General features: G+C 55.0%; 1 protein-coding gene across 1 annotated transcript; it reads right to left on the minus strand.

Annotated features, from left to right (window-relative positions):
• Nucleotides 1-10,636: 10,636 nt before the first annotated feature.
• Nucleotides 10,637-13,653, minus strand: A4GALT (alpha 1,4-galactosyltransferase (P blood group)). Its single transcript, XM_036237602.1, has 2 exons — nt 13,512-13,653; nt 10,637-11,866 (listed from the first exon to the last, which is right to left on the minus strand). Exon 2 carries the CDS (start codon nt 11,818-11,820, stop codon nt 10,765-10,767), a length of 1,056 nt encoding a protein of 351 aa, XP_036093495.1. The 5' UTR covers nt 11,821-11,866; nt 13,512-13,653; the 3' UTR covers nt 10,637-10,764.
• Between the last annotated feature and the right edge of the window lie 306 nt (nt 13,654-13,959).

Raw genomic sequence — 13,959 nt, forward strand, 5'->3', positions numbered from 1 at the left:
CCCATTCCTGTCCACCCCTTAGTTCCCTGCCAGCTGTGGAATTGCACTAACAAGCCCATCACGTCCTCCCAAGGGAACCAGGGGCACTGCGCCCTCTGGATACTGCACGGCCTGCCGCCCTTGCCACCCCCCTGGTCGTTCATGCCCCGCGCAGCCCCGTGTGGCCCCGTGTGGCCCTGCGTGGGCTGCGGTGTCCTCTTCCCCGGGGGCGGTGAGTATATGTGACTCAGACACTGCTGTCCCTCCCATCTGTCCAGTGCGGGGTGTCACATTTCGACCTTTCTCACAGCTTGCAGTGGGGATCCCGCCCCCACCAACGGGGTGAAGAGGAGGAGATTCAATCGAGCGTCTGCTCTGTGCTAGCGTGGGTCACCTAACAGGCGTCCGACTTCCTTCCGCGGCCAAGCGCGGTGTCTGGCCCCCACGCCAATGCCACATGCTCAGCGTTTCTGTTACAACAGCGTGCACTTCTCCATGCCGAACGGTCTTCTGGTCTTCATCTCCGCGTCGCAGACCACCCCCGGGGGAGCAGCTGGAAACAACCGTCGTTTATTCGGTCCCAGTTTGGCCTTTCGTGGGCTGTGTGGGAAGGAGCATTGCCCAGCTGGACGCGGCATCGGGGTGGGGGGAAGGTGGAGACGGTGGGCTGCCTGGAGAATCCACTCTCCAGATGGCTCGCTCACGTGGCTAGGAGCCTCCTTCATCCCCCACGTAGGCTTGTCCAGGAAGCCGTGTGGGTTTCCTCACAGCGTGGCATTCGGGTTTCAAGAGGGAGGAAGCAGAAGCCGCCTGTTCTCTTGAGGATGGGGCCCAGAGTGGCAGAGTGTTGCTCCTGCCTCGTCCTCAGCCCAGCCCACACTCACAGGATTGGAAGTGGTATGCCAGCCACATCTCCATAGGAGAGGTGGCATCTGTGTTCAGAGAGGGGAGGGGTCGTTGCAGCCACACACCCCTGATTTTGCACATGAGGAAACTGGGACTCGCTTCGCCATGGGCCTGCAGGCTCGGGGGGCAGAGCGGCAGTAGAGTTTACGGTTTATGGAGCTTTTCCCCCGTGCCCAGGACTGTGCTGGGTGTCCCCTCGCGGAAGCCCACAGCAGGCATACATGAGGGCAGGAACAGTTACTAGCCTCACTTTACAGATGAGGAGACTGAGGCACGAGCAGGCGGGTCACTTGCCCAAGGCCTTACAGCGTGTAGGGAGGGAGCCCGGGGCGTCAGACCTGAGCAGTCTGGCTCCGCCCCCGGAACCAGCAGCGAAGTCCGAAAGCCATTACATTTTTGTCTTGGGACGTGGTTTTGGCACTAACAAGGTGGAACTGTGCCCAAGACGCTTGCGAGTTCCAAATAAAACAAAACGCAACATTCTTCATGCTTTGCCCCCAGTGCCTTCTGGGAAAATTTTGCCATGGAGTGGCCTACGTTTTCTCAGAGGAACATGGCTGGCTTCTCCCCAATACCCACTCCTCTGCCTTATACAGCAATGGACTTTACTGCCCGGGCACCTGGCTCCCCATCTAACAACTATTTTTCCCAACTCCTCTTGCAGTTAAGGGGAGTAAGGTCTAGCCAATGGGTTAACAGCAGAAGCTACGTGAGTGATCTCTGGGTCAGGCTTGCCGGCTGAGTGAACGTGTGATGGCAGGAGCCGGAGCAGCTGCTTTGGACCACGACGTGAAAACTGAGTGTTGACGGACAGAGCAGGGAGGGTAGCAGCAGCCTGGGCTGTTTGGATGAGTTTGGGGAGCAGCTAAGTTCCTGAGCTCTGACTGCCTATCTCCGGCCTCTTACATGAGGAGGAAATAAAATTCCATCTTTTTTAAGCCAGTGTTAATGTCAGTGTTTGTTTCTGCATCTAAAATTGTATCACAACACAGGCTATCTTCAAGTGGAAAAGGAAGCGCTTGTCCAGGCTTACGGCGGCGGGGCCAGCCTAGGGACTCCGGTCCCTCCCAGTCCTGAAACTCAGTGGCCTTGTGATGAGAAAGTGTTGGGCTGGGCTGAGGGCTCAGCAGTCTCTAAGCTCCGGGCTAAATACTGATCTTTTCCTCCCTTTCTTCATGTGAACTATTTTCCCTTAACCTCATTTCTGACCTTCTGTGATCAAACTGGGGCTTGGACTGCACTTAAAACCCAAATGGAAAGTAAGAAGCTGTTTGCAGATGAATTTCCCTTTCAGTCTCTCTGGAAGTTGGGACAGTTTATAATCATTTTGCAATGGTCAGAAATCCATTTTGTGAAATGCTGTGTTTTTTTTCCGTGTATGTGTGTGGTTTCCCCCCTCTACCAAAACATCATGGAGTCATTTGTTTTGTGTCGTGTTGTTTTCGACTGTTTTATTTATCTATTTATTTTTTTTAAAACTTTGTTTTCCAAGCATAGCTAGGGTGCGGAGTTTCCTGGCAAAGAAATATTCAGGTTTATTTGGCTTCTCTGGGGCATGTTGGGCACATGGGGCCTTCCCTAGGACAGGGAAGAGGATAGGGAGTCTCAGGGGTTGAGCGGGAAGGGGGACAAAAGAATTGAGATGGGGGAGGGTTGTCAGGGGATGGGGCCTGGAGCCACAGCCATGGCGAGGCTCGGGCACAGGCAGAAATGGAAGAGAGGGTGACAGGGCCACATCGGTGGAGGACAGAGGGGGAGGGCAGGAAGCCAGTTCTAACCTCAGTGCCTGGGGCCTCTCCCGGATGGGGTGTGCCTGCCCAAGGGGGCACGCCTAGTGTGCCTCATCAGAGGAGTCAGAGTCAGACTGGCCAGACATGGAAGAAGTGGAAATTGGTTAAAGATCAACGTCAAAATGACCATAAATGAATCATCCTGACTTTGTAGAGTACGCGGAGATCTTGCAAAGTGGAGTTAACGTAGCCCCTCCCTCAAAGGGTGGCTGTGAGGCTTACCTGAGTTAACATAGTGCTTGGCTGAGAAAAAGGGCTCCATCATCATCGTCATCATCATCATCATCATCATTTTTTGCCCGAGTGTTCCCTCCCAGACTCTAGAAGAATAAACTCTTCCTGAATATCTGAACTTGGGGCGGAGTCACATCTCGGGCCTGTAGACCAAAGTGGGGTGAAGACCCAGTCCCCAGCCTGCAGCCCTGCTCTGTAGCCCGAGATCAGAGTTGTGTGACTTCACCTACAACCCAGCGGGGGTTCTTCCAGGGCAGAGTGGGACTTTCTTAAACTGTTGTCTCTAGGGTGCCCTGCCCACCACCAGAAACAATAGAATGGAGTGTGACCTGCCAAAGGCTCAGTTATATTGCCAGGTGGGGCTCTGTCTTAAAGGGTACAGTTGTCTTTGCTGGATCGGAAACCAACCTGCCCCATAACAGACACAGCGCCAGGAGTCAGGACAATACCCAATAACTGCTCGGGGAAGTGTCGTTTCGGATTCCTGGAACTTGGAATGGGGTGTGTCTCCAGCAGCAGAGAGAACAATGGTTGCACAGACTGAGAGCTGAGACCCAGGCCGCCTCCCGGCCGTGCGGGGCTCCTTGTCCACCGAACCTAAAAAGAAAAAAAAAAAAAGTAGATATTAGATAGTGTTTAAAATGATAACATTATCGAGATACCATAACATTTGCCCAGTGTTTTTCCATGGATTCACGGTTGTGTTACCATCTCCACTAATTTTAGAACATTTTCGTCTGTCCAGAAAGAAACTCCACAGCCATTAGCAGTCATTTCCATTCCCTTGGCAACCGTTCATCCACCTCCTGTCTCTATGGATTTGCCTCTTCTGAACATTTCATATAAATGGAATCGTATAACACGCGGCCTTTTCTGTCCGGCTTTTTTTTCGCTGAGCCTGTTTTCAAGGTTCATCCATGTGATAGCATGTCTGTACTCCATTTCTTTCCTTTCCTGAATAATATTCACGTTGCACGGCTATATCCATTCATCAGTAGATGGACATTTGGGTTGTTTCCGCCTTTTAGTTACTACAAATAATACTGTCATGAATGTTCACATACACGTTTTCGTGTGGACATGTGTTTTCATTTCTCTTGGGTATATACGTAGGAAAGGAATTTCTGGGCCGTATGGTAACCGTTTAATTTTCTGAGAAACTGCCAAACCATTTTCCACTGCGGCTGCATCATTTTATAGCTCCACCAGCCACGTGCGGGGGTCCCCGTTTCTGACATCTCTACTGACACTGGTCATTGTCCATCTACTTGATAACAGCCACCTTAGTGGGTATGAAGTGGCATCTCATTGTGGTTTTGAGCCACGTTTCCCTAATGATGAATAACACTCGGCGTCGTTTTACCGTGCTTATTGGCCATTTGCATATCTTCTCTGGAGAAATGCTTTTCGAAGCCATTGCTCACTTTTTAATTGGGTTGCCGTTTTATTTTTGAGTTGTGAGAGTCCTTTGCATATTGCAGATACGAATCCCTTTCTGTGAGTTTTCTTTTTCCTTTCTTGATGATGTCATTTGAAATACAAAGTTTTTAAATTTCGACGAAGTCCAATTTAACTATTATTTATTTTCTCATTTGCGCTTTTGGTGTCATATTAAAGAAATCATTGCCTAATCAAAAATAGTAAAGATTAATACCCATATTTTCTTCTAAGAGCTTTAGGGTTTTAGGTCTTGCATTAGGATCATTGGCACATTTCAAATTGACTTTGGGATATGGTGGATATCCAGTTTTCCACTCCCATATGTTGGAAAATGATTTTTTTCTCATTGAACTGTCGTGGCACCCTGAGGAAAAAAAAAAATCAATTGGCCATAAGCGTAAGGGTTTATTTCTAGACAGTTAGTTCCAGTTTCAAATTTTTCTCCACATTCTGAGAACCAGCCACATCCCATCTCCTCAGAAGCTCTGGCACCAGCTGACTGACGCCTGTCCTCAGAGGCCTGGGGACTGGTCCGGTGGGACCGTCCTGCAAGCTCCTGAGGCAGCGGCTTGGAGCTCCCCTTGGAGCTCTCCTCCTCCAAGGTGGCCTTCCAGGGCCTGGGCACCTCCTCCACGCTTCGAGTTTCTGGTAACTCCCACCTGTTCCTTTGGATGTGGCAGCTGCCGCAGGGGGACGGATAGAAGAGGGGCTGTCTCTGCCTCCCTCGGGCTTTTCAATTCCTTTTTAACCAACTCCTGAGATAGAATTCTTTATGATAAAATAACTGGTAAGGTTGCTGTTTTCCTGACTGGACCCTGACAGATACATGGAGACTGGGCTTCCTCTCACTTCATTTCTTCATTCATTCATTAGCTCATCCATTTAGCAAACATTCACTTGACACCAGCATCTTGGGCCTGTGAAGAGACTGCATCAAAGCCTAACTCCTCCTCCGTGGCTACGTTGTCCTATGACTAAATTCTTGCCAATGATCTAACGTGCAAATATCACACACCACTTTGGGGATGGGCACCCCACCTCAATCCTTCCTTTTCCCTTCCAGCTGTAATGCAAATGCGATGCTGTCCCTTGAGCAGCCGTCCTGGGCCATAAGGTGGAAGCCATGTACTGAAGACGGTGGAGCCACAAGCTAATGGGAGCCCTGCTCCCCGATACTGCGGAGCTGCCATGCCAGGCCTGGGCTGCCCACCTCTAGGCTTCTACAGGAGCGAGAAATGAACTCTCGCCTTTTATGAGCCACTCTTTTTCATCGTTGCTATTTGCAACTGAAATAAATCCCAACTGATATCTTCACAACAAAGAGTGTCAGCACCGACCAGTCCTGGGATGAGCAAGAAGCCAAAACAGTAAAACTGTGCACACACCTAGTCAAACGGATATGAGAGGCCGATTTTGCAAAGAGCCCGAGGGTACTGTGGAATGAGCATTCAGTTTCAGCACAGAATAAAGCTTGTGCTTCTACAAAAATACTCGGTCAGTTACACCATCATAAAATGTTTCACAGGTCTCCTGCTGCTGGTCTTAGAACTAAGAAGCACTGGTCACAGGACTTCTGCTGGGGTATCCTGCAGTGGGAAGGAGCCTGGCCTTGGAGAAAGGCCCACCTGGGCTGGAACTGCAGCTCTGCCAGGGACTGCCCATGTGGCCTTAGACAAGTCACCTAACTTTGCTGAGCCTCATTCTCTTCATATGGTGTCTTCTTCACAAGGGCGAGGCGAATGAAATCGTGTGCAGGAAAGAGGCAACCACGGGGCCTGGGCAGAGCCGGTGGGCGGAAAGTGCCAGTTACCGTAGAGGGTCCTTCCGCGCACCCTTCTTTCTTGCTGAGAGAACCCCGATTTTCTTCAGCCCTCAGGTGACCTTGTGCTGTAGAGAAAGTGGCGCCCTTCCCCACCCCTGGAGGTGAATCTCAATAGGGCTAAGCCGGGCTTGGTCATTCCACTCCCTTTGCTAATAACTGGAGTAGGAACGTGATGCTCTTGTGGCCAACGAGAGTCAGGGGAAGTCCGTTGGAGAGGGGGGAGCCTCTGAGAAAGCTTTCATAGACACAAGGGAGGAATATTTTCGTTTTTGTCTTGTTGCATAGGGGTGTGATGCTTGGAGCAGTGGCAGCCATCTTGAGGTCACGAGGGAACAAGCCCAAAAGTCAATAGGCTGGATCCTCGAAGATATGAAGATGTTGATGATCCGCTGAACTAAGCAACACACAAGGCACAAGGCGCCCTTTCACCAGACTCCTTGCTGCGTGCGGCAGACACTGTCTGTCGACTGATCTCTAGAGTCCATTCTTCCTGTCATCTACTTACCAATAGAACATACTAAGTTTTAGTTGGACATTTGGCCCCCTAGGTGTAGACTACACTTCCCAGCATCCTGGGCGTGGCCACATGACTAAGTCTAGGCAATGGGATACAGCCGAAGTAAGGTGTGCAACTTTTCTGGGTTATCTCCTTAAAGACAGTGCCCAAGGCTGGACCCCTCTGGAAGCCCCCTCTAGGGCTGGCAGAGTGGTCCCATGGGCCTTGGAGCACTCCCCTTGGGGCTGGGATGTGAGAGAGAAACAATCTTCTACCTTATATAAGTGGTTCTATTTTGGAGTCTTTTCTTTACAGCATTGTTCTCGGAGCCTTAGCCAATACGCTATCTGGGATAATAACGCCCTAGTCGCTTCGGGACCTGAGCTGTTTCTAGCAGCCAGAGGCCTCCTGTAAGCTTTCTCTCCTTGGAAGTTGGTGGGAACTGGGGCTGGGTTCTGGTTTTTGTGGGTGATGGACTACGACTGTGAGGAACATGTTCCTTTTTGGGGTACTCCTATCCCCACCCCAAGCAATCTCACCCACCACCATGGTAACTTCCTGTTGCTGTTGCCTGTCCAGGGAGAAGATGCTTCCCCCCTACCCCAACCCCCATCCCCACCCCTACCCCCAGCCCCGCAGGCAGCCCAGATCACACCTGAGTCCATGGCCAGTTGTCAAGTCCCGAAGCCATGTCCAGTCCTGACCCTCGGCCTCAGAGCGGAATTCCCAGCATGCCTTGCACTGGCTGGCCCATGTTTGGACAAGATTTAGGAACAAGTGAACCGTGAAACTTAACTTCCAGGAACATAGCCCTAAGTTACTCACTCATCCTGGGTCTCTGCAGGCACTCAGAGGGAGGACATTCCAATTTAATATTTAAACAAGGAGTTGAATATTGGTATAGCAGCAAGAGAATTATCTCCCTACCCCAGAGCTACTGAGAAAGACACTTTCCTGCTCACCTGTGCTTAGCCAGCAGGAAGGTTCATGAAATAATTGACAGTACTCCCGCCCCAGGCCCCTGCCGGGCCATCTTTCCTGTAGAGAGATGGGTCCTCTCCTTCCCCAGTACCCAAACACGTCTGAAAGCACACAGCCAGAAACCAACCTCGGGGTTCCTGGAATCTGATTACTCTCCCCAGAGCAGCCTTCCATCGGAGCCCGCCCCTCCCTTATTTCTGAGAACTCCAGTTCCAGCCTCTACTCCAAGGAGGGGCAGCCTGAGGCTGCCAGGCCTTGGGATGGGACAGAACGAAGCACAGGGTCTTTCTGGAATCAGGCTCAGGCTGAGGGCGCCCAGGGAGGACTCTGGGCTCTGGTCTACGCTTGTTGCTTAGGGAGGTAAAGAGGAGTCCTCTCCAGCTCCCCCAGCCAGTCTTCTTCCTGCCCTGAGCTCAAGTCTCAGGTTCAAATCCCAGTACTAGCACCTACTTGCTGAGCCTCGGTCTCCCCATGTAAAAAGTGGAGGTGTGTTGCGATAATGTGCTCTGTGCCAGGTGTCGTCCTGGCTCATTTATCATGACGGCCACACTAGGAGGTGGGTACCATCCATCTCTTCTTTGCAAAAGAGGCACAGGCCCAGCTCTGGGCAGGGCATGGAGGCCAGGAGGTGAGGAAAGGGTATCTTCGGGGTCCCCTGCCCTGGGCATTGAGAACGGTTCTTCCTCGCCCAGAGGAGGCGCAAGGACACAGCGCTGGGTTGGGTGAAGGCTGGGGTCAGGACAGCAGAGGTCACTTTCTTGCATTATGGCCTGAAGATGAATCAGCCTTTCTCTCTAGGCCACACTCATCCTCTCAGCCTCTTTTCTCCAGGAGCTGATGTTATTTCTGGCCAGCTGGATCCTGACTGGTTTACAGCCGCAGGAAGAGGCCGGCTCAGCAAGGTACAGCCTCCTCCCTTTACCATCCAAGCTGATGGCTGGAGGTTTCTTCCTAGACTGTGGAAGAGGAAAAATCAACCTCAAACCTCTCTGCCCCACGCCCACTTTCTCAGAGACACGGATGCCAGGAAAATCTGAGAGTTCTCCCATGCCTGGCCCTGCCTGGTGTGATGTGGGAGGAGCGTCTGGGGACATGGCTGCCTCCTGGACCGCGTTTCCAGGGCAGGGTCCTCTAAGAAGGCAGGTCTGCCGACATCCGGGCAGCCCGCTCTGCTGCGGACCTGGCTGCAGCTGCTCTGAGTGGCCTGGCCTGGCCTGATGTTGGAGTTAGATGGTGTCATAGTATCCGGGGACCCAAGGATCTGATGCTCCCTGGGAAGCAGGGGTCCAGACATGGTGTCTCTGGGCCCTCAGCTCTGCATGGATTGACAGGAACTTCTTGGGACCCCCGAAAAACTATACGGATGACCCCCTACTGGGAGCCGGAACCCAACCCGAGGAATGACCCTGAGTAGTACTCGACATGGCTCTGCTCTTCAAGATGTTTGGGAGAACAGGCTAAGAAGCCGGCAGTCATGGAGGATGGCTGGGAGCTTGGGGCTGGAGGAGGGGCAATCGGGGAAGGCTCCCTAGAGGACAGCGGCCGTACAGGAAGGAGCGGGAGGAGTCTGTTGGTGAAGATGGCTGGGAAGGGCATTGCGGTCAGTGGCAAAGGCACGGAGTATCAACAGTGGACATTACGGTGAAGAGGCTCAGTGTGGATGGAGGGCCACGCCGGGGACTGGAGAGGGAGATGGGGCCAGGTCACGGAGGGCCTTGAATGCTGGGCCCAGCAGTTAGGTTGTTTCCCTAGGCAACAGGGAGCCATAGAAGAGTTTAGGGTGAAGGAGCGACATGTGTGTTTCATCTCTGTGTGCTGACACATAGTAGACACTCACTACACGATGGCCAAATGACTGATCACACAATGCTTGACCCTCCGAGGTCATCTCACTTGCTTAAGTATGTACATATTGTATATATATATAATTTGTATTATTAAAGTAAAACCTGCTCATTCTAAAAGAAATTTAAGATAGGTAGAATGATACTGTGGTTGGAGAAATAACGGCCATAACTCATTGTTTGCATCGAAAACTTCACCTGCTCTTGAATACCCCTAGGGCCGGGGAGCTCACCTCCTTTCCAGGCTGCCCGAGACAATTTGCAGGCAGAATCCAGAGGCCTCTAAACACCTCCCCCCTCGGCTGGCAAAGAGCAGCCTGCCGAGCCCCAGAGTTCCTGGCAGAACCCCCAGTTCTCCAGGGAAGGGCTTCTGCAGCGTGGCTGCAGGGCTGGGCTCTGAGGCAGCTTCCTCCACACCAACCAGATGGGGCCTCCCCCCCCCACCGGGAGAGCAGCTGGTCCTCTGCCCCAGCGCTTCTGATCCAGGCAGGTTCGATACCCCAGGAAACCGAAACCACGACCACAACCTCCAGCCCCGACACCTTCCCATCTGCAGAACGGGGCTGGAGGAGGCCGAGCAAGTGAATGTCTTCTACCAACCACAAAGCACTAGATGTCAGCGAGTCACTTCTGTTATCTTTATTATTCCTCTGTGTTCATTACGGGCGGGGTGGGGAGAGGGGGTTTCCTTTAAAACGCTTCACCCCAAGTGAAAAGAACTCCGCATCCCCGAGCCCCTAGAGTGAACAGCTGGCACACGTCACCCGTGGACATCTCTGGAAAGAAGAAAAGACGCAGCGGGCGGACAGGGCCTCTCCCAGGATGCTCCCCTGGCCAGGTCTACCCGCCTCAGCCCCTCTGACAAAGAAATCAAAACCAGAGAAGAGCAAAGCCCTGCCCCAGGCTCATGAGGCTGGGTTTACAGGCGGCTCTCCCACCCACCGCCTCCTCTTCCCTCATCTGGGAGCGCTGGCCGCCTTCCTGTCCCCTTTCCGGGGCTTCCCCATGCTGCCATCGGGGCGCTTTGGCCCCAGTTAGCCATCTCCCATCATGTCTGGAAGATGCTCCCACCTGTTGTCCAGCAGACCCAGGATGCTCACTCACCCTGCTTGCTCCGCTGACTCTAGCTGGGGGCCCCTCCCTCACCACTTGTCGCCTCTCCCCGCCCCCCCCCCCACCTCCTGGTCCTCCCATCTTGCCTCCCCAGGACAGACCGCGGAGAATCCTTCTCCATCGGGATGCGGGGTTGGGGGGGGTGGCCTGGCAGGCCCCTCACAAGTACATCTTCATGGCCTCGTGCGTCGTGGGGCAGTAGCGGGCATGGAGCTGGGCCAGCAGCGCTCTGGACGTAGCCTTGAAGCGCGTGCCCTGGCTCTTCTTGTTCCACACGTGGACGGCGTAGGTGGCGTTGAGCAGCCGTGGCAGCTCCTCGGGGCTCACATCCTCGAAGTACTTCTTCCAGTTCTGCCAGGGGATGGGGTAGAAGGCCTCGGGGGGCAGGGTGGTGACGCCGTGACAGGCGCGGCGCTCGCCCAGGCTGCGGATGGAGCACCACTTCTTGAAGACGCGCGTGAGCAGCTGCGGGCCCTGGTGGCCCCAGATCCAGCCGTTGTAGTGCGCCACGAAGTCGCGCATGCACAGCGCTATGAACGCGTGGCGGCGCTCGAAGGCCAGGAAGGCCCCGTTGAGGACGTAGCGGGACTGGACGCCCAGCGCATTGCTCAGGTTCCTCAGGTCCTTGAGGACGATGAAGTCCGTGTCCAGGTAGATGCCGCCGAACTTCCACATGAGCGCCAGCCTGGAGGCGTCGGAGAGCACGGGCAGCAGGTAGGGCTCCCACCGCCGCCCCGCCGCCGCGTGCCAGGCCGCCAGCGGCGTGTCCCGAAACAGCTCCGCCAGGTCCAGCGGGCGCAGGTGCACGTTGGGGAAGCAGCCCAGCAGCGACAGGCCCAGGTGCCGCGGCAGCGAGGCGTTGCCGCCCGGCAGCCCCTTCATCAGGACCATCACCCGCGACTCGGGGTGGGCCCTGGCGGCTGACTCCACCGAGCACATGAACAGGAAGTTGGGGTTGGTCCGGTCCGAGGTCTCCAGGAAGAAGATGTTGCCCGGGGTGCTGGAGGGTGGTGTCTGAGGCATCAAGCGGGGGCAGGGAACGTCCACAGGCAGGTTAGAGAACTGTCCTTGGCTCCTGGGCTCCCCCGCAATGTGCCAGTAGATCATGACAAAGACCAAAAACATGAACTTGAAGCTGATGATGAACAGGGTGCAGCCCCGCTGGCTTGGGGCGCCCCGGAGCAGCCACAGCAGGCAGTCATGGGGCCCGGACATGATCTCCCCGGATGACACCAGGAGCCTCCAGCAGGAACCGGCTGGTCTGTAAGAGATAGCACCACATTTGGGCAGGCCGCTGGCATCCTCGACCCAAGAAAAACACTTCCTACAAACGGCAGCCACAGCCAACTCCAGGGCTCGCTTCTGGAGCCCACGGGCTGCCAGCTGCTCAGAGCTCCATCTCCTTCCTCGCCTGGAAAATGGGAGCAGTGGGCCACGGACCGAGGTCACGGCAGGTCCTTCTCACGCTCTGTGACACACCTGTGAGCTCCTCAGGGACTGGGTCAGTGCCCCCTACAATGTGTGGCCGTCAGGGGTCCAGGGCGGGGTCTGGCACGTGCAGGGGTTGTCAGAAGCAGTGCGTTTGTCACAGGGCCCGCGGGCCTCTCTTCCTGGCCAGGTCTGTCCCCTTCGGCACGCCAGGCTGGCAGCCTATGCTTTGAGACCCAGCATACGTACCCCTCGGCTCTATTCGGTTCCAAAATCCAGGCCTGGAGTGGGGCCCAGAGGGTGGACGGCCAGGCGGCTTTGGGGACTTTCGGCAGGAGTCCCGGGGCTCTGGCGGGCCTGGGCACTGGCATGCACGCTCGCTTACACGCAGGACGGGTGAACTCTAGGCATGTGGGCATGTTTGCTGGGTCCTGGAGCCCTCGGCCCAGAAACGCCAGGGTCTCCTGAGCCCCTGGGCTTGTCCAGCCCCCGCCCTGGACTGTGCTTCAACTAGACACAGGTCTGGAGGAGAAAAGAGGTTGCGCTCTACTCTGTGACCTTGGCTATTACTGCGGCCCAGGGACCCTTGCTCCCTGCTGGTGGTGCTCATGTGGCCAGCAGCCGGGGAGATTCCTGGGTGCCCTGCAAATGGCTGGGAGGAACAAGATAGGCTTGGGACTCATTCCCAAGGGTGGGACTGTGTGAATGCCTGGGACGCATGGGACCCCAAGTCTGCTTGAACCACCTGTGAGACCTGGAGCAAGTCACTTAGCTCTCTGAGCCTCAATCTTCTCACCTGTAAGACAGGAACACTGGAGCCCACTAAAGGGTCGTATTCATTCATTCGTTCATTCATTCACTCACTCACTCAATATATATTGACTGTCTACCAGGCGACCTTCTCAGCATTTCACACATATTAACTCACTAAACCCTTATAAATGGCAGTCATCACCCCCACTTTACAGGTGAGCAAACTGAGGCACAGAGCACTGTGGTAACTTCTGTGGAGTCCCATGGGGGACAAGTGGCAAAGCAGGGGTCTGACCCCAGGCCACCTGACCTGAGTCCGTGCTCTCACGCCGGCCTGGTAGAGATGCTGCAGCCAACGCGAGACTGTGCCTGGAGCTTGGGGGACTCTGTGCACACTGGCCCAGACTCCTGACGAGTCATAGAATCCTGGCCACCGTTTCCTCAGGGCACAGCGCCGGCTCCACACCCGCCATGGCCCTCAGCAACCCCAGGGGGCCGGTGGTGTCATTTCTACTTTAGAGGCCAGAAATCCTGAGCAGAGAGGGGTGGAGGGACTGGGCACAACCTGGGGGCTGAGGGGAGCCAGGGACAGCCCCTCCCCCGGGGACAGATGGGTCTCATGGCCTGAGAGTGGTGCCAAGAGCCTGGGACTCGACCAATCGGGCCTGGACCTCCCCCAGGGCCTAGGGCAGGGAACCTCAACAACATCAAAGGCTAGAACTTACCAGCCTGGGCAGCCCATGGCAGCGAGGTGGGGATCCGGGCAACCTGGCAGGCCTCCTGCAGACACACCCTGGAGCATCAGCCAGCCTTCTCTGGCAGGGCGAACGCGGCCCTTCCACATGCTCGCGGAGCCTGCAACTCCATCTGCAAAGAACAGAGAGACAGAGTGAGGCGGGGCGGGCGCTGTCCAAGGCCTCGGGGAGGCTCATTGGTTCATTGTTTAGTTCACTCCCGCAGCCCCTCGGGGAACATACTTGGCAGAAGGGAGGAGTTAGGTGCAGCCCTGCCCTGGGGGAATGCCCAGCCTGCGGGATGACAGCTGAGCAGAGGAGCGAAGGCCAGCAGAATCAGGAAAAGGTGGCTTCCCGGGGCAGGTGACACATGATGGCGGACCGGATGGACCTCCATAAGTGCCATGGGGGCCTGCACGCCTTCGCTCCCCAGTGCCCA

This window comes from Rousettus aegyptiacus, unplaced genomic scaffold, assembly GCF_014176215.1.
Source record: "Rousettus aegyptiacus isolate mRouAeg1 unplaced genomic scaffold, mRouAeg1.p scaffold_m13_p_2, whole genome shotgun sequence".
NCBI classification, from domain to species: Eukaryota; Metazoa; Chordata; class Mammalia; order Chiroptera; family Pteropodidae; genus Rousettus; species Rousettus aegyptiacus.

Coding starts and splice junctions, on each gene's coding strand:
- A4GALT (XM_036237602.1), bottom strand. CDS start 11,820: ATGTCCGGGCCCCATGACTGCCTGCTGTGGCTGCTCCGGGGCGCCCCA.